This window comes from Rana temporaria, chromosome 9 (genome assembly GCF_905171775.1).
Source record: "Rana temporaria chromosome 9, aRanTem1.1, whole genome shotgun sequence".
Classification (NCBI taxonomy): Eukaryota; Metazoa; Chordata; class Amphibia; order Anura; family Ranidae; genus Rana; species Rana temporaria.
Window position 1 is genome coordinate 25195637 of NC_053497.1, and position 21726 is coordinate 25217362.

At 46.0% G+C, this 21726-nt stretch overlaps 1 protein-coding gene across 1 annotated transcript; it reads left to right on the top strand.

Moving 5' to 3' along the window:
* The first annotated feature begins 711 nt into the window (after positions 1-711).
* On the top strand, positions 712-16657 carry ZNF628 (zinc finger protein 628). Its single transcript, XM_040322992.1, has 2 exons — positions 712-784; positions 13330-16657. Exon 2 carries the CDS (start codon positions 13343-13345, stop codon positions 16613-16615), a length of 3273 nt encoding a protein of 1090 aa, XP_040178926.1. The 5' UTR covers positions 712-784; positions 13330-13342; the 3' UTR covers positions 16616-16657.
* Positions 16658-21726: the final 5069 nt, after the last annotated feature.

A 21726-nucleotide genomic window follows, 5' to 3' on the forward strand; every position in this document is an offset into this window, starting at 1 on the left:
GGCCGTGACAGCTTTCAGCTTCATGGCTAGTCACTCACTGTGCATGTGCGGCACTGCGCTACTTGAGTGGACAGGCGATCGCCTGGGACCTGTCACGTGTCCCAGATGATCGGCTACAGGGAGGGGCTACCAAAAGGCGATATGACGTGTAGCCTAGGCGGAAGTGGGACAGGAAGGTCCCACTCCCCCCCCCAAAAAAAATGACATGCTAAATGTGGCATGTGAGGAGTGGTTAAAGCGGAAGTTCCACTTTTGGGTGGAACGCCACTTTAATGACTGGAATAGGACCACTGGATCGCAACAATTGTGTCTAATGGCACCCACACATACTGGACACGGTTCTTGGAAAGGTGCAGGGACCGGTTTTCAGTGGGTACAGCAGCAGATTCAAATAAATTGGACAAGCATGGCCACAGGGAAACTGCACAGACGTGAACCAGAGCGAAGAGAAGCTGCTCAGCAGAAACCATCCTATACATACATTCATCTCTCCCATACACATCGACATGGGTCCACACAAGACCATTGTCACAATACAGCTCAGCCTTCCACCTCTGAGGAATGAATACATGTCATAGCCTGGCTCATGAGAAGTCATCCTGTCATCTCCCCCCCACACTCCACTGCAACTCTCTTCTCAAGAGGAGCCTGCAGCAGCTTCCGGGTTGCCGTGCGTCGCACCCCAGTGACGTAATCACGCAGCGACCGCCGCGCACGCTAGTGACGACGTCGCAATGCAGGCCTGAGACCGGGCTGAGGGGAGCGTCGTCCGCTCGGAGAGAATGCAAGTATCTGTCCGGTGTGATGGAGGGGGAGGGGATTTCTCAGCCTCCATATGGAGGGGGGTGACCGAGGACAGCAGAGTCAGCTGTGTACATCATAGAGGGAGTCATCAATCACACCCTGAACTACAACTCAATTCCTTCCCTGTGTCCCCCTCACATATTTCCTTCCCTGTGTCCCCCTCACATATTTCCTTCCCTGTGTCCTCCTCAAATATTTCCTTCCCTGTGTCCCCCTCACATATTTCCTTCCCTGTGTCCTCCTCAAATATTTCCTTCCCTGTGTCCTCCTCAAATATTTCCTTCCCTGTGTCCTCCTCAAATATTTCCTTCCCTGTGTCCTCCTCAAATATTTCCTTCCCTGTGTCCCCCTCACATATTTCTTTCCCCGTGTCCCCCTCACATATTTCCTTCCCTATGTCCCCCTCACATATTTTGAGAGAGATTTTTTTTTTTTTTTTAATATAAAATCACCATTAACCCCTTCCTGCTTCCCTTTACGATCATCCAGTGCGTCGCTGGACTGCCATTGTTTGAGCGCACTTTCAGTGCCGAGACAGCGCGATCACAGATGGCTCACAGCGACAGATCGCTAGATTCCAACCGTCCACAGAGACAGATCGCTAGATTCCAACCGTCCACAGTGACAGATCGCTAGATTCCGACCGTCAACAGAGACAGATCGCTAGATTCCGACCGTCAACAGAGACAGATCGCTAGATTCCGACCGTCCACAGAGACAGATCGCTAGATTCCGACCGTCCACAGCGACAGATCGCTAGATTCCGACCGACCACAGAGACAGATCGCTAGATTCCGACCGTCCACAGCGACCGATCGCTAGATTCCGACCGTCCACAGAGACAGATCGCTAGATTCCAACCGACCACAGAGACAGATCGCTAGATTCCAACCGACCACAGAGACAGATCGCTAGATTCCGACCGTCCACAGAGACAGATCGCTAGATTCCGACCGTCCACAGCGACAGATCGCTAGATTCCGACCATCCACAGCGACAGATCGCTAGATTCCGACCGTCCACAGCGACAGATCGCTAGATTCCGACCGTCCACAGAGACAGATCGCTAGATTCCGACCGTCCACAGCGACAGATCGCTAGATTCCGACCGTCCACAGCGACCGATCGCTAGATTCCGACCGTCCACAGAGACAGATCGCTAGATTCCGACCGTCCACAGAGACAGATCGCTAGATTCCGACCGACAGCGACCGATCGCTAGATTCCGACCGTCCACAGAGACAGATCGCTAGATTCCGACCGTCCACAGAGACAGATCGCTAGATTCCGACCGTCCACAGCGACAGATCGCTAGATTCCGACCGTCCACAGCGACCGATCGCTAGATTCCGACCGGCCACAGAGACAGATCGCTAGATTCCGACCGACCACAGAGACAGATCGCTAGATTCCGACCGACCACAGCGACCGATCGCTAGATTCCGACCGACCACAGAGACAGATCGCTAGATTCCGACCGACCACAGCGACAGATCGCTAGATTCCGACCGACCAAAGAGACAGATCGCTAGATTCCAACCGACCACAGAGACAGATCGCTAGATTCCGACCGACCACAGAGACAGATCGCTAGATTCCGACCGACCACAGAGACAGATCGCTAGATTCCGACCGTCCACAGCGACCGATCGCTAGATTCCGACCGTCCACAGAGACAGATCGCTAGATTCCGACCGTCCACAGCGACAGATCGCTAGATTCCGACCGTCCACAGAGACAGATCGCTAGATTCCGACCGTCCACAGAGACAGATCGCTAGATTCCGACCGTCCACAGCGACAGATCGCTAGATTCCGACCGTCCACAGCGACAGATCGCTAGATTCCGACCGTCCACAGAGACAGATCGCTAGATTCCGACCGTCCACAGAGACAGATCGCTAGATTCCGACCGTCCACAGCGACAGATCGCTAGATTCCGACCGACCACAGAGACGGATTCCGACCGACCAAAGAGACAGATCGCTAGATTCCAACCGACCACAGAGACAGATCGCTAGATTCCGACCGTCGACAGATCGCTAGATTCCGACCGTCGACAGATCGCTAGATTCCGACCGTCGACAGATCGCTAGATTCCGACCGACCACAGAGACGGATTCCGACCGACCAAAGAGACAGATCGCTAGATTCCAACCGACCACAGAGACAGATCGCTAGATTCCGACCGTCGACAGATCGCTAGATTCCGACCGTCGACAGATCGCTAGATTCCGACCGTCGACAGATCGCTAGATTCCGACCGACCACAGAGACGGATTCCGACCGACCAAAGAGACAGATCGCTAGATTCCAACCGACCACAGAGACAGATCGCTAGATTCCGACCGTCGACAGATCGCTAGATTCCGACCGTCGACAGATCGCTAGATTCCGACCGTCGACAGATCGCTAGATTCCGACCGTCGACAGATCGCTAGATTCCGACCGTCGACAGATCGCTAGATTCCGACCGTCCACAGCGACAGATCGCTAGATTCCGACCGACCACAGCGACAGATCGCTAGATTCCGACCGTCCACAGCGACAGATCGCTAGATTCCGACCGACCACAGAGACAGATCTCTAGATTCCGACCGTCGACAGTAACCGATCGCTAGATTCCGACCGTCCACAGAGACAGATCGCTAGATTCCGACCGACCACAGAGACAGATCGCTAGATTCCGACCGTCGACAGCGACAGATCGCTAGATTCCGACCATCCACAGAGACAGATCGCTAGATTCCGACCGACCACAGAGACAGATCGCTAGATTCCGACCGACCAGAGAGACAGATTCCGACCGACCAAAGAGACAGATCGCTAGATTCCAACCGACCACAGAGACAGATCGATAGATTCCGACCGTCCACAGAGACAGATCGCTAGATTCCGACCGTCCACAGAGACAGATCGCTAGATTCCGACCGTCCACAGCGACCGATCGCTAGATTCCAACCGACCGCAGAGACCGATCGCTAGATTCCGACCGTCCACAGCGACAGATCGCTAGATTCCAACCGACCGCAGAGACAGATCGCTAGATTCCGACCGACCACAGAGACGGATTCCGACCGACCAAAGAGACAGATCGCTAGATTCCAACCGACCACAGAGACAGATCGCTAGATTCCGACCGTCGACAGATCGCTAGATTCCGACCGTCCACAGCGACCGATCGCTAGATTCCGACCGACCAGAGAGACAGATCTCTAGATTCCGACCGTCGACAGTAACCGATCGCTAGATTCCGACCGTCCACAGCGACCGATCGCTAGATTCCGACCGACCACAGCGACAGATCGCTAGATTCCGACCGACCACAGAGACAGATCGCTAGATTCCGACCGTCCACAGAGACAGATCGCTAGATTCCGACCACAGCGACAGATCGGTCACTGTGCTCGGTCAGAATCTACCGATCTGTCTCTGTGGTTGGTCGGAATCTATTGATCTGTCGCTGTGGACGGTCGGAATCTATTGATCTACCGATCTGAGCACAGTGACAGATCGGTAGAGTCTGACCAGTGACAGCAGTCACATGATCACCCGCTCCCTCCCCCGAACTGTTTAAGGCTCAGTTGAAGCGGAGTTCCACCCAGAAATGGAACTTCCGCTGTCCGGATTTCTCCCCCCTCCAGTGTCACATTGGCACCTTTCGAGGGGGGGGGGGGGTGCAGATGCCTGTCTAATCCAGGTATCTGGTCCCACTTCTGGGGAAAATCGCCACAATGTCCGGCAACCTAAAATCTCCCCCCCCCCCCCCCCCCCACTGTCTTCTGGGAGACACAGGTTACAGAAGACAGCAGGGACCAATCAGAACTAGAGCTGCACGATTCTGGCTAAAATGAAAATCACAATTTGTGATTCTCAAGGCGCAACATCTTTCACATTATACAAAAAAAAAAAAATGGGCAACTTTACTGTTCAATTAATAATATAAAAACATAACAAAAATTGTGCAGCAGTCTTTCAAATGCAAATACAGTGTGACATAAAATATTGCAACAATTGCCATTTTATTCCCATGGGTCTCAGCAAAAAATAAAAATGTTTTTATATATATATATATACACACACACACACTAGGGCTGCAACTAATGATTATTTTCATAATCGATTAGTTGGCCGATTATTGTTTCGATTAATCAGATAATAGTCTTAAAACCAAAATAGCATTTAAAAAAAAATTGGGGCCAATTTGTTGTTGGGCAGATTACAAAACACAAATTGCCACAAAAACACATTACATGCTTTTCTGCAGCTTCTCCATTGAAGTATAGTGAACCAAAAAAAACAAAATAGCACCGTTTTGCGTTAAAAAGTCCTTGCTCTTTCCAAATACGCAGCAGCTGAAAAAAAAATCCTGGATGTGAACGTGTCCCATAGGAAAACATGTAACTGAACTGTAGTGTGTTTCTGCAAAAAGCACCAAAAAACAGAGGTGTGACACCGGCCTGAGATGTTTAGTGGGGTTAAAAACAAAAATAAGTACAAAAAGAGCAAATAATCTTTACTGTAAGGGGTTCATTTTTTTACTGTGGGACAGTGAAAGTAATATTTACAGTAGCGATTTGCTTTTTTGTACTATAAAGGGCTAATTTTCGTTTTTTTTAACCCCATTATGTTACTGGCCGATTAATCGATTATAAAAATTGTAATCGATTAATTTCATAATCAATTAGTTGTCGATTAATCGATTAGTTGTTTCGGCCCTAATATATATATATATATATATATATATATATATATATATATATATATATATATATACAGTGATACCTCGGTTCACGAACGCTTCTGTTCACGAACAACTCGGTTCACGAACAGGAAAGTTCATAAAAATATGCTCCGGTTCACGAACTCCGCCTCGGTTCACGAACAGGAGCCGCGGCCATTTTAATGCTATTTCCAGGCTGTCACATGGTCGTGACTTTCTGTAGGAAGACCGTGGAGAGAAGAAGACACACAGAAAGAAGTACTGTGAGTACTCTGCAAACATTTTGAGTGATTTTTTGATTTTTGGTGTGATTTTTAGCACATACAGTACTGTACTGTACTACAGTACTGTCCTTGCTGTATTGTACAGTTCACTGAAGGAGATACCCCTGATGTCCTTATGGAGGGGGACTCTCCCACCAAACAATAACTGCCTCCCACCTGCCTTCCTCCATGCCAGAAGTCATCTCAAGCAAGGTTAGTGTCCTCTCTTTATACATTACTATACTGTACTAATGTGTATTGTAATTTTTTTCATATTTTTGTGCTTCAAAAACCCCCAAAAAAAGGTCAGCACGGATTAACTGGATTTACATTGAACCCTATGGGAAAATGTGCCTCGGTTCGCGACCAATTCGGTTCGCGACCAGAGTCAGTTCACGAATTAAGTTCGTGAACCGAGGTATCACTGTATATATATATATATATATATATATATATATATTATATGTGTGTTTGGTGGTTCCAAGTAATTTCTAGCAAAAAATACTGGAAACAAGTGTCGGAAAAAGGTTTAGACTTTGGTGTGTGAATGAAGGAAGTTTAACCACTTAAAGTTCCCCCCTTTGATCTTGGGCTTCATGTACACTGCTGCTGGTAAATGGACATTTAGGCTTCACACTGGTAGGACACAACAGTCGTACTACTTTGGATCCAACTTTGCCCTGCGACTTGAAGTCTGACTTCAATGAACAGGGATCCGAGCCCTGCGCTCCCCAAATCACCCCATGTTGATGAGGACAAGGGCCTCTTCCCGACAACCCTGGCCATTGGTTGTCGGGGTCTGCGGGCTGGGAGCTTAACGGAATCTGGGGGCCCCCTTTAACAAGAGTGCGCTCCTGACGCCGATGCACGTGCCTGGCGGGCGCGATCACTGCCGGGCGATCGCTCGTTACAGAGAGAGAACCGGGAGCTGTGTGTGTAAACACACAGCTCCCGGTCCTGTCAGGGGGAGAAATGCCTGTTGTTAAAGCCCACACACAACCATTTTTTACGACGTTAAAAACGACGTGAAAAATTAGAGCATGTTCTAAATTTTTAATGCCCATTTTTTACATAGTGAAAAATGCTCTGGAGCCCACACACAATAGTTTTTAATGACATTAAAAAAAACGTAATTTTTTACAACCCGAAAAACGGTCGTGTGTACGCGGCATAATGGCCCATACACACGATCCGAATATCAGACGAAAACGATCGTCCGAGGAAGAATCGTACGATTTTCGGATCGTGTGTACACTACTTTCGAGAGCCGATCACGTTAGTCCATCCGATATTATTCGATCGGACAAACACGAAAAATTTTTCTCGTACGATGTCAGATCGTACGATTTTCATTTAGTTAGTATAGTTGTCGTCCAAAAATACAATACAAATACATTACAACACATGACATCACTTCCGATTATTTTTTTCTGTCGTACGAGAATTTTCGTGACTTTAATAACCTATTTCATTTTACTTGCAACTATTAAGCGAAAAAAGTCGTACGATCTGTCGTACGATATTCGGATCGTGTGTATGGGTCATTAGGCAGTGAAACTGATCAAATCACCTGTGCAAAAAAATGACCTGTTGGGGGCGCCTTGAGGACTGGGGCTGAGAAACGCTATTCTATCCACCACTTACATGTTCATTCTCTCTTTCTAGTGGCACCTTCCTTTACCCTCCTAAAACATGTGTAGATCACTCTCATACTTAAAAAGCCCTCACTGGACCCCACCAACCTGAACCACTTGGGACCCATTTCATTACTCCCATTCACCTCTAAAACTAGAACGCTTAAGCTTGATACACACTGTACAACTTTTGTTGTTTGATTTCCTTTAGCTTTACCTTCATCTATGTAGTGCAAGGGCGTTCCTGATTGCATACAAATCAAATCAAAAGTGTTTATACAATTTTTTTTAGATTGTTTCCTTTTAGATTTACCAAAAAGATCAAATCTAGTGTATCCAGCTTTATAGTCAGTCTGTCTTTCGCTCGCAGCACTCCACAAGAAACTGCCTTACTAAAACTCACTAACAATTTACTAACTGCTAAAACCAATGGCCAGTACATATTCCTACTACATGACCTCCCTGGGGCCTTTGTTACGGTTGACCACCTGCTCCTTCTCAATAAACTTCATTCTTCTTCTCTATCCTGGTTTTCCGCCTTACCTATCACAACGCTCCTTCAATGTTGCCTACAACTCTGTCTCCTGTCCATTGACCCTTTCTGTGGGGGTCCCCCAAGGCTCTGTTCTTGGACCTCTTCTCTTCTCTATCTACAACTCCTCACTTTGTCACTCGATAACTGCCCACTGCTCCCAATACTATCTATACACCGATGACACCCAAATTTATCTGTCTACTCCTCATCTCACTCCATCAGTCTCATCTCGCATTACTAACTGACATATCAGCATGGATGCCACTAGAGGTCGACCGATATGGGTTTTTCTCTGGCCGATGGCCGATCTATGATCTTGATTTTTGCGGCCGATATTTTAGGCCAATTGTTTTTTGTTTTTTTTTGGCAGGTGGCACTAATTGGCACTGGTTGCCATTAACAGGTGGCACTGGTTGGCATTGGATAGCACTGATTGGCATTGGCAGGTGGCACTGATTTGCAGTTGGCACTGGTTGCCATTGGCAGTTTTTACAGCCGATAGTGTAGCTATAAAACTGAATGCTCTCTGCAGCGCCATGTGTGAAACTGTATGGAAAGAGAGGAGCTGAAGCATTCAGCGTGATTGCAGAGGTGGGCGGGACCCAGCAGCTATCCAGCCAATGATTGGGCTGTTTAAGAAAGGGGCGGGCCACATACACATAGCGGCCTTCCCAGATCCCATCCCATTGGCAGGTGTTGAATAGCTGTTTCCCACCCACCCCCGACATTCAACCTCAATTGTGACAGTTCCTCTCTCTCTCCCTACAGTTTCACACACCGCGGCACTGCTCTGCCAACAGTGTGGAGAAGGGAGGAGGATTTTCCACACTCTGCTGGCAGAGGTGCAGTGATTGCGGTTCGTGTTATATCGGCCTAATTTGAATAATAATCGGCCGATGCCAATTTCTCCAAAATGGCCACACCACTTCCTTAAACTAAATTTCTCTAAAACCGACCTGGGAGAGCTGGTAATATTCCCGTCGTGCTCCCCTCCATGACTTTTCCATCAAAATCAAAAATGCAACCTTCAATCCCTCCCCTCATGTCAGGGTACTAGGTGTAATCCTAGACTCTGACCTGTCCTTTCAGCCCCAAATCCAGTCGTCAAAAGCTTGTAGACGTCATCTTTGTAACATCTCTAAAATACGGCCCTTTTTAACAAATGGAACCACCAAGAAACTCATTTTCTCCCTTGTTATCTCTCATCCTGACTATTGCCACTCCCTTCTCATAGGCCTACCTTATCCATCTCCTCTTCAGTCTATCATGAATGCTGCTGCCAGACTTATCCACCTTACCAACCGCTCAGTGTCTGCCACCCTTCTCTGCCAATCCCTACACTGGCTCCCGATCGCCTAGCGAATTAAATTCAAAATACTAAGCACAACTTACAAAGCCATTCACAACTCTGCCTCCAGCTACATCACCAATCTTGTCTCCAAATATCACGCAAACCTTCCTCTCCGCTCCACTCAAGACCTCCTACTCTCAAGCTCCCTTGTCTCCTCCTCCCATGCTCATCTCCAGGATTTCTCCAGAGCCTCTCCCATCCTCTGAAACTCTCTACCTAAACCTGTCCGACTATCTCGCACTCTAGCTGCCTTTGATTATTTGCCTCCTCCCCCCTCCACTGCCACATTTGGCTCCTTTCAGGGGCAGCGGGTACCTGGTTTTGACTGGTACCCACTTCCGGCTGATTTTGCCAGCGAACTTATCTGGAAGTTCGTTCCCTTCCTCCTTCCCCCACTGCTGGGCCATTCACAAAGTGCAGTGCACTTTGCCAATGCACAGTAGGGAAACCGGCTGTGAAACACGTGTATTTTGTGTCTGAGGTTTACAGCCATTTTAAGGCTCCATATACATCTGCATGTTCCAAGAATGCACACAGACACTTCAGCACATATTCCTGTAACACGCAAAAAGAAGCATTGCGCTTGTGCCATAAATTGGTAAAGCCACCCCAAACTCAGCTAGGAAAAGATGCTTTGTGCATGATGCATAGATGCCAGGGTGGGCAGGATGGTGTTAAACGGTTATGAACAGAAAACAATGCTGTGACTGAGGAGATGGGGGTTTGATGGCTAACAGGCTGAGTGTCGTATGCCTTTCTGCTTTGTTGCTAAGACGTTGCTATCCCTCCAGGATTTACTACTCGCAAACAACCTTCCCAGGATTGAGCTCTTAAAACCATGGTCCACCATCTCCTCCACTGCAGCATCAATTAACTCAGAGCTACCTCCTGCTACAGCTAGGAGTGCCCTAGCAACAAGGTAGGTTGATGCCACCTCTGTGAGGTTTTGGCCAGGTTTCAGGAGGTAAATAAATAGCTTACACCTATTCCAAGGGCAATATTCATCTTTAGTCAAAGCTGCACAGTTTGCTTTCGAATGCAAAAAAAAAATCCTAGCTGGCAGGCTCTTTAATTCAGAAGCCATTAACCACTTAAGGACCGGACCAATATGCTGCCTAAAGACCCAAGGTGTTTTTACAGTTCGGGACTGCGTCGCTTTAACAGACAATTGCGCGGTCGTGCGACGTGGCTCCCAAACAAAATTGGTGTCCTTTTTTCCCCACAAATGGAGCTTTCTTTTGGTGGTATTTGATCACCTCGGCGGTTTTTATTTTTTGCGCTATAAACAAAAATAGAGAGACAATTTTGAAAAAAATGCAATATTTTTTACTTTTTGCTGTAATAAATATCCCCCAAAAACATATATAAATTTTTTTTTTCCTCAGTTTAGGCCGATACGTATTCTTGTACCTATTTTTGGTAAAAAAAAAATCGCAATAAGCGTTTATCGATTGGTTTGTGCAAAATTTATAGCGTTTACAAAATAGGGGATAGTTTTATTGCATTTTTATTAATTTTTTTTTTTTTACTACTAATGGCGGCGATCAGCGATTTTTTTCGTGACTGCGACATTATGGCGGACACTTCGGACAATTTTGACACATTTTTGGGACCATTGTCATTTTCACAGCAAAAAATGCATTTAAATTGCATTCTTTATTGTGAAAATGACAGTTGCAGTTTGGGAGTTAACCACAGGTGGCGCTGTAGGATTTAGTGTACACTTAGTGTGTGTGTTTACAACTGTAGGGGGGTGTGGCTATAGGAATGACGTCATCAAACGAGTCTCCCCTATAAAGGGGGATCACTCGATCGATGCAGCGCCATAGTGAAGCACGGGGAAGCCGTGTTTACATACGGCTCTCCCCGTTCTTCAGCTCCGGGGAGCGATCGCGACGGAGCGGCTATAAACAAATAGCCGCGCCGTCGTCCCGGATCGCTCCCCGAGGGAACCCGACCGCCGCGTGTAGCGGGGGGGGGCTCAATCGGACCCCCGACCCACGTCTAGGCAGGGACGTACAGGTACGCCAATGTGCCTGTACGTGCCATTCTGCCGACGTATATGTACATGCGGCGGTCGGGAAGTGGTTAATTTACTAGAACTGGTGTGCAAAATCTGGTGCAGCTTTTGCTTCTAACTTCAGCTTGTTCAATTAAAGGGGTTGTAAAGGAAAAAAATTTTTTCCCCTAAATAGCTTCCTTTACCTTAGTGCAGTCCTCCTTCACTTACCTCATCCTTCCATTTTGCTTTTAAATGTCCTTATTTCTCCTGAGAAATCTTCACTTCCTGTTCTTCTGTTTGTAACTCCACACAGTAATGCAAGGCTTTCTCCCTGGTGTGGAGAAAGCCTCTTGAGGGAGGAGGGGACGAGCAGGAGGGTCAGGACGCTCTACTGTGCAGATAGAGAAAGGAGCTGTGTGTTAGTGGGCATCCTGACACTCCTGCTCGCCCCCTCAAGAGGCTTTCTCCATACCAGGGAGAAAGCCTTGCATTACTGTGTGGAGTTGCAGACAGAAGAACAGGAAGTGAAGATTTCTCAGAAGAAATAAGGACATTTAAAAGCAAAATGGAAGGATGAGGTAAGTGAAGGAGGACTGCACTAAGGTAAAGGAAGCTAGTTAGAGAAAAAAAACATTTCCTTTACAACCCCTTTAAGCTTTAACAAACGAAACTGGAAGCTGATTGGTTTCTATGCAGAACTGAATCCGATTTTGCACTCTCCAGTTTTAGTAAATCAACCCCAATGCCTCTCCTGCAATAAAATAAACGTACCTGCGTGCAATCCTCCCAAGAATGTAAATGGAGCTGCGCATGCACAGCTCTATTTATATTTCCAACACAGTGCCAGTGTGCCGGGATAAATTACTTCCTTGGCAGTGCCGGTCTTCAACTGTCCAGCCAATCAGGACAGTTGAAGACGGCACTCGGAAGATTCTGCTGTTGGGACCTTGCAGGGTTTAAGATCCTTGGCGCAAAAGGTATTTCATGTTTTAAAGCAGACCTTCACCTCAAACGACATCTTGTGCTGCCCTACCTCCTTCCTCTCACCAATAGACATATTTTTTTCCAGAATATACTTTATTAATGCCGCAAATCAGCACTTCCACCTTTCTCGCTTAAACAAGATGTTCTCCCCGCCCAATGTGGATGTTCAGATGTGCTTCAGGGCTCAGTTCCCGAGAGAGTCTGGCAGACATGCACAAATGTGCTGCCAGTTTCCCAGCCATTTGTGCACATACAGGGGTGGCACACGCACAGAGAAGTCCGAAACCTTTTCTGTATTTGCGCGTGCGCATGCGCAGCTGCACCAACAGGCTCTCAGACTTACTGCGACTGGGAAGAAAACACACACAGGGAGGTTTGAATCAGCTGGGATGGTCATATCAACATCCTAGCAACAAGGCAGGACAGGATGATGCCATCTCTGGGAGTTTTTCAGCCATACTTCAGGAGGTATTTAAATGGCCTACACCTATAGTCTATAAGACCCCAATGCCAAGATCTGCGTTTTTGAATTCTTTCTATTTTTTAAAACTGGCGCCTTTAGGGTGTCAGTAATCCAGAAATGATGTGATGACATCGCTTCTAGTTTACTAGATCTGAGACCCAAAGAAAGCTGATTATGGGTTTGTTTGGGTCTCGGGCAAGCTGGCGGATGTGCCGGCTGGTAGCTCAAGCCTCCTGGTGACCCAGGCGGAAAGCAGCGGAGGGGGGTCCCCCTTCCATTGCTTGTAATAATAGCCAAGCAGCTGCTAAGCCGCATTGGTTGTTTTTGCAAGAAAGCTGACCATTCGGTGTAAAGGATGGTACCGGGGTAATACCTTTAGCTGCAAGCATCACCCCGGTACAACCCCTTGAAGCAATATTGGTAAGTTTGTGACCGATACCAATTCTTAAAAAAAAAAAAAAACTGTAAAGTAGGGGTCGACGATTATCAGTGCGGCCGATATTCACAGTTATTCATTTAGTCAGTGGAATCTAGAAAATAACCCCCATTTCTTGTCTTCATTATCTCTTAGCAGATCCTTCAGAATGGTGGGTGCACAGGAACTGGAGGTACAGGCATCTTCTATACAACAACCCCTTGTGCAACCTGCAGAAGCTAGTAGCCATCAATATGAGTGCCTGGAGTGTGGGAAAGTCTTTAAATGGTCTTCAAGATTAATACACCACCAAAGAACCCACACTGGAGAACGTCCTTATAAATGCTCAGACTGTCCAAAAGCTTTTAAAGGCTCCTCAGCCCTCCTTTATCACCAGAGAAGCCATACTGGAGAAAGGCCTTACAAGTGTGAAGACTGTGGTAAAGCTTTTAAGCGCTCCTCTCTTCTGCAGATCCACCAGAGTGTGCACACTGGATATCGCTCATTCAAATGCAGTGTGTGCGGAATGGCATTCAAGTGGTCCTCCCATTACCAGTACCACATGAGACAACATACAGGAGAGCGACCTTATAAATGCAACATCTGCGACAAAGCATTTAAGAATTCCTCCAGTTTGAGGCGGCACAGAAACATCCACACGGGAGAGCGTCCTTATGTGTGTACGGTGTGTGGCAAAGCATTTACGCAGTCCACCAACTTAAAGCAACATGAGCGGATCCACACGGGTGAACGGCCTTACAAGTGCACTGAATGTGGTAAATCCTTCACCCACTCGTCCAACTTGCTTCTTCACCAGCGTACACACAACAGCGGGGCCACACACAAATGCGACTTGTGTGGAAAAGTGTTTATTTCAGACACTTTCCTGCAGAAGCACCTGCAAACTCACACAATCGAACAGACGTTTGTACAAGCAGAAGCTGAACTGTTCCTGACTACCACCAGCGAAATCGAGACGGTGGAGATGCTTTATAAGTGTGGCACTTGTGACTTGACCTTCAAGGATGAGGAGATGCTTCTTGAACACCAGCAGAGCCATGTCGAGGAGCAGAGCTATTCTTGTACGTTATGCGATAAGACTTTTAAAAATGCCTCAGGGTTGTCCCGCCACCAATATACACACTCTAACGAAAGGCCTTATAAATGCTCCATCTGTGAAAAGACATTTGTGCAGCTCTCCAACCTCTTGATGCACCAGAGAACTCACACGGAAGAACAACAGCTCATCCAGACAGAGGCAGAGGTGACCTGCCCACAGACCATTGAAATCATTCCTCCCTTTACCACCGCCACCCCTGCTGAGACCGTCGAACGGCCGTACAAATGTACAGACTGTAATAAAGCCTTCAAAGGCTCCTCGGGGCTGCGGTACCACATGAGGGACCATACTGGAGAGCGCCCTTACAAGTGTTCAGAGTGCGGAAAAGCTTTCAAGCGCTCTTCCCTTTTGTCTATACACCAGAGGGTTCACACGGGCGTCAGGGCGTTCAAGTGTGCGGAGTGCGGCCTTACATTTAAGTGGTCCTCACATTATCAGTACCATTTACGGCTCCATACAGGGGAAAGGCCTTACAGTTGTACGGAGTGCGGAAAGTCCTTTAAAAACACTTCTTGCCTACGTCGCCATAGGCAGCTCCACACAGGGGAACGCCCATTTGCCTGCGTTATGTGTGGCAAGACCTTCACGCAGACTTCCAATCTACGTCAGCATGAGCGGACCCACACGGGTGAAAAGCCTTACAAATGTGAAAAATGTGACAAAACATTTACGCACTCTTCGAATTTGCAGTTGCATCAACGCACACACTCCAGCGATCGACCTTACAGGTGCACCATTTGCGGCAAAGGTTTTGTCATGTCTTCTTATCTTCAGAGACATCTGCGCACCCATTCCATAAACAGCGGCGGAGATGGTGACTCTTCCGCACAAAGTCTAGCTCCTCAAAACGGGCAAGCTGTGCCGGCTAGTCAAAAAGTACAACTTATGCCCGACACACCAACTACGCTAAATCTTGAAGTCTGCAACCAACCCAGTACCTTAAATTCGCAAACCTTTTTCCTGGTACAAGTCCCACAACAAAACACTCCTAAGTTTATACTTGTGCCTTCTTCACAACTTTTTCAGCCTCAGCAGAAGGTTCCTGTAGCGCCCAGTACTTCGAACCTGGTTACAATACAAAGCAATGCTAGTCAAAGAGCTCCACAGAATAAGGTTTTGCGAAAGAAGCCCAAGGCTAAAGCTTCTAATGCGGTTACTAATTTTACTAGTCCTAATAAAAACATTCTTATTATGCCCAACACAAGCCAAACAATTCCTAACCTGCAGCCTCTTCAAATACAGACTATTCAAGGCTTTCCCCGAGCTCAGACACTACCCATGGGTCAAAATATAATCGTCTTACAGAATGTGACGGATCGAAATCATCTGCAGCTACCGACAATGCATATGAATGCTATTCCATCTGCACCGAAGACTGCAAACATACAGATCCAACAATTACCCAGTACACAAGATATAACTATTCAAAGCTTGCCTGGTGCTCAGGAAGTGTCCAATATTCAAATGAAAGCAGGGGAACTGCCTGGTATTCAAACTGTATCAAGCTCTCAAAACATTGCTAATATGCATATCCACCAAGAACTATCGAATGTGCACCTTCAAACAAGTCCAAACACAACTCATCTTTCAGATATTCACATTCAATCCCTTCCAGAGCCACAGAGCGTCTCTAGTTTGCAAGAAAGTCAGAACTTGATCGTTGTACAGAATTCTCCAGGAGAGGAACTCCTAAGCTCTGAGAGCGTAGAAAACTTGCAGTCAATGGAGGAAGTTCAGGATGTCCACTTTGAAACCCTTCAGACGGAAGAAGGTTTGCAGAACGTCCTCATCTTGCAAAACGCGGATGGGGAGCAGACAAGGTTGTGTGTGCAGGGAGTGGAAAATATTCAGGGCATACAAGATGTTTCTAATGTCCAAATCCAAGCTATGTCTAATATACAAGAACCTGGTGCCACAGCTCCAGAATGTCAAAAGCTCTTTATTATCCAGAGTTCTCAAGGAGAACAGACGCTTCAAATGGTGGATAACTTCCAAAACGATCCGAATCTGCACATGGTTGAAAATCTCCAAGGTTTGCAGGCCGGGCAGAACCAGCTTCAACTGTTACCTAGCATTCAGAGCCACAACACCGTCCAGCTACCACAGAACATGCAGCTGAGGACCGTACCGGCCAACCAAGGCCTACAAACTGTTCAAAAGTTTCAGGGTCTCCAGAATGTACAAGCGGTGGGTGCCGGGAATCAGAACGTTCAGACAATCCAGCTAGTCCAAAAGAATTCTGGTCAGGGATTACAGCATGTATTGCCATTAATTCAGATTGTCCAGGCCGCCCCAAAAGTACAGCTTGTCCATACATTTTAATATAGAAATACGGCAGTGCCTATTCTTCCTGGTATTCTGAAGTAATCGGCTGCAGATATTGAAATTAGGGCACCTGTGTTAGGTTATCATCTTTATATCACATTATCAGTTACTTTTGTAATAGCACTGATTAGTACTTACCGTATTATAAAGGGCCAGTAAATTACAAATTCTCAGATTTTAAAATGTAAAGTGTATTTAAACTCAAAAACAAAAATGCAATCTATTGCTGTTTCCCAGTCCTTAGATATGGTGGCTTTGTTAGTTTCTATCTGTCAGGCTTTTTTCCCCCCATCTATTTTCACCAGGCTATTCTGTTAGTAACACATTTCCTGTCCTTGGGTGGCTACACTCACTCACTGTACTGTATCTGTGGAGGAGTAGCATTGCCACCTCAGGGCAGGAAAAAACTTCACCTCTACTCATTGTTACAGTAGGGAGTTGTGTTGGAAGGGGTTGTGTAGTTCATAAAAATGTATTTGGAAATTGTTTAGCAGTTTGGTACAGGAACTATAAGGATCAAGAGGTATTGTGAGTACTTGTGAGCAGAAAATATAAGTGTTATAATATAGAAGTATAAGAATTGCAATGCACTTAGAATAAAAAAAGAAACAAATGGGAGCCACTGCATCTAAGGAATAGTAGGCAGCAATATATGACATTTGTTTTTTGGATTTCCATAATCTTTCATTTTAAAATCTGTATAGCAACAAGCTTTCCAAAGGCAGAAAAAAGGAAAATGAAGTCTAATACTTACCGTAACTTTTCTTTCCTGGTACCAAACCATGACGGATACGTGGTATTATGCTGCCATGTAGTCCTTGTGCTCCTTTCACACTGGCGATCTGATCGGAAGGTCCAGGCACTCCTATTTACATGCATGTGTAAACAGACTTGTGTCCATTTACTCCCACCTACCTCCGGGTCTGATCCAATCCGCTAGAAAAAAATGAAAGGGGGGGTCCATCTTCCAATTAGATCAGGCATGTCCAAAGTCCGGCCCGCGGCCTGGTTTTATATGGCCCCACTTGCAATTTGCTTTTATCAGTTTTGTGGCCCCCCAAGCTCTGCACGGGGTAAGGATGAGCTTGGTTTTAAAAAATTATTTATATATTCTCTAATCTATAAAAAAATAATAATAGCTCATCCTTGCCCTGAGTGGAGCTTGGGGGCCACAGAAGAGATAGAGGCCAGATTTCTCAGGGGATAAAGAAGAGAAAATATATATTTTTTTACAACCTGATCTCATCCTTACCCTGAGTGGAGCTCTGGGATTTGTTGGGGGCCAAAGAGGAGATATAGATATATATATTCACCACACACAGACACAAAGATAGGAGAATTATTTTTGGGCAGTGTATTAGTGCTTGGACGAACACACTGACACAGATTTTAATGGTTCAAAGAATCTCAGGCAAAATGGTCGGCCCTCACGCACGTTCACTCATCAAATCTGGCCCTCTTTCAAAAAAGTTTGGAGACCCCTGAATTAGGTGGTTCAAATCGAAGTGTGGTTTGGTGTTAATGGACAGCAGAGTCTGTTTACTCCCAGCCGCCCATAGAGCAGAGAGGGCTCTGTCCATGTCCTTTCTGCTGAAACTGAGCGGACATGGATGTATCATCCGCCCGCACTGCTCTGATCAGTAGGGTATCTGTGAACTGATCACAATGGAATCCGCCCCGTGTGAAAGGGGCCTTAAAGCAAAAAATGTAAAAAAATTAACTGGGGCCTTAGCTTACCTTTACCACGACATTGTCATGCTCTTGCAAATACTGACTATACATTAAAATGCCTATTTATTAAGCAGTGAGTGTGATTTTCACCGTCGCAACTCAATCGCTGTCAATTAAAACATATCTGTCTGGAATATTCACCTGAAGTAAATGAGTGGTGAATGTCTGATTCACTGCTTTACAAATATGCCCCTAAGCGTTTTTCAGGTCATACTGCTAGACACATCTCTTACCCTGCTTTTCAGTACTCAAGCCTTGTGATTGGCCGTAGAAAGTTGACATTGGAAGAGCAGGGGGAATAAGTCAAATTTCAGACCTTTATTTTAAATCGTAGGAGTTTGTTGCAGCGTGTACCACTTTAATTTATATCCTGATATAAATGCCATTTAGTAAAAATAATTAAGATATCTGAAAGTGAAGTTGTGGGGATAGAAATACAAGAGTTGCAAATGCTAATTTTCCAAGGTGAAGGCATCCTAATCCTGGCTTAGAAACCTAGTGAGGTAATGACCTGGAACTAGCATGTAGCCAATGAAGGCTGGAAAGTCTGAACTCCCATCCAACATGCTTGTTCCAAGCCACTCACTCTGTAATAATGCCGGCTTTGTGCTGTCAGCTTCACTACAAACTAACTAGCAGTTCCCATGTAATAATGCCGGCTTTGTGCTGTCAGCTTCACTACAAACTAACTAGCAGTTCCCATATGTCTATCCTCTGAAGAACAAATCCACTAAGCACTAACTACATACTATCACCTCATTTGTATTGCTGTGTCCCTTCAGTTAGGATGGAAATCCTCTTTTTGCACATTACGTATGTTTTATTTTAGGTTTACTGGTCCTTTAAAATTCAAATTGTGCAAAATGCATAAACAGAGGTTACCTTCAGTGAAAAGCTTTATGATTTGTAGATCCAAAACTATCAGCTGAAGTAATATGGATATCTCATACTTGTGGACCTTGGCCCCAGTCCTGCCACCAAACCTTTTTTATTTTCCTCATTTTCATAATGGGTGATTTCTTTGACCAGTGGGGAGGCTTTGGTAACGGAATGGGTAGAAATCTCAGAATTTACAGGATAATTTTACAAAAAATTCAGGCATCTGCATCTCCTGATCATTTTGACACATGTTTTTTGCTGACAGTAATATTTGTTTATGCATTTTTTTTTTTTTCATGAAATGCTTAACTTAAATGACTGACATTTGTGATGGCTTTGAATGAAGTATAGCCATGTTAAAAGCAAATCTGTCGCAAGAATGAAACGTTAATAGCAATTGTGTCTGTAAAGAGAAACATAAATACTTGCCTCTCCTGCTGACCACTGCTCCAATGGAGGGGGATTCGATTCTGCACTGCTGAACACCACTTCAATGAGGAGGAACCTGCACTGCTGAACAACACTCCAATGTAGGGGAACCTGCACTGATGACCACCGCTCCAGTGGAGGGGAACTCGCGCTGCTGAACACCGCTCCAGTGGAGGGGATCTCGCGCTGCTGAACACCGCTCCAGTGGAGGGGAACTCACGCTGCTGAACACCGCTCCAGTGGAGGGGATCTCGCGCTGCTGAACACCGCTCCAGTGGAGGGGAACTCGCGCTGCTGAACACTGCTCCAGTGGAGGGGAACTCGCGCTGCTGAACACCGCTCCAGTGGAGGGGATCTCGCGCTGCTGAACACCGCTCCAGTGGAGGAGCCTGCACTGCTGACCACAGCTCCGTTGGAGGAGAATTGCTTCCTGAAGTTTTATTTTGAAATCAACAAAACTGGTTTCAGAATAATGTTCAGGCAGCAATTTCTCCTCACTGAAGGTGTTCAGTGACATGGGCAGCAAGAGAGTTAAGTATTTATGCTCTTCTTTATAGGTAAGGCCTCATTCACCATAGGTGTACTACAGCATACACCGTGTAAGGGCTGTGTTTGCCCGCATGTGGATGCACAGGTGTTCCACGCATTCTTGTACAGGCAGTCTCATTGATGTCAGTTGGGACGCACTGACAGAGATTCTACTGGCAAATTGACAGCCGTTTTGTGGGAGTAGCAACTGCGTCCCAGTTGACTTGAATAGGACTGCGTGCACAGATCACCTGTGCTTCCCCAAGTGGGCAAATACGGCTCTCACACAGGTGTATACTGCAGTAAGACTGTGGTACATTTGCTATTTATAAGTAATCTTAACAGTCACTTTAAGGCCTCATTCATAGGGCCTGGATCTATTTACGCAGGATCCTACTGATTGCAAGATCGTGTGTAAAATCTTCTCCACACACTGTGCACATGTAAGGTTTGGCCTTCGCTGCTTAGGGCTGACATGTTAACAATGTGCAATCAGCGGTCCCTGTGCAGTTGCTGTTTACGTCTACCTTAAATGAGTCATTTTTGCTGTACCGACTAACCGACCTTCAGTCATTCATGAGCGACTGGCTGGGGTCATTCTGCACACGTGCCGTCACCACATTAATGACTATATTGGTATTTAATCAACAGCTGAAACATATTGATATTAACATTTTGGTCCTGAGCAGCAGCCAATAGGGTGCGGGTAAATGTTGACACAAATGTTTACATGCATAAAATACAGTCCTCTTAGAATGCCGCTCAACACAGTGCCGCTGTCTAGATGGGCCCATAGCCTTCTATAGTACATACAAACAATAAGCTGTACGCAGTGTTTACACCGGTGTGAATAAGTCCTTAGGAATGTGAAGTAAATATGATTGGATCTACCAATGTTTATCTAAAAAATTAGTGTATTGTGGGTAAAATATGTAGTAAGGCTATCCATGCTTAGCAGAATTCTGTTAGATACTACTGTGATTTGAGTATTTAGCAAAATATTTTCTAGCACTTTCCTAGAGGAAGACGAACGCCTGTAGTCTCCTCTATTCTTTTGATGTCATTTAATATGACCTCACATGCATGCACCTTTCTGTAAATATGGGAGTGTATATACTTCCAGCTTTAAAAAAAAAAAAAAAAGAATTCCAGCACTAAGCTGAGCGAGATTCTAGCAAGATGCTGACAACATTGGAATATTGCTTGCACTGACAGATTATATTTAAGTTTCCAGGTCTGATTTGAATTTTCCCAGTGGGAAAAGTGATCTATTCTATGCACTTACAATACAGTGAAATGTGCTTTATGGGTAAGAAGAGCGGATGTGTTACCTGTGTACGGTGCAAGCAGCCATCTTGTTTGCTGAACCAATTTTAAAGCGGGGGTTCACCCTATCAACGAAAAAAAATAAAAAAAATTTTCTTTTACCATAAAATCAGGCATTGTAGCGCGAGCTACAGTATGCCTGTCCCGAATTTTTTACCCCCGTACTCACCTTGTAATCGTTCATCGAAGATACCAGGGAATGGGCGTGCCTATGG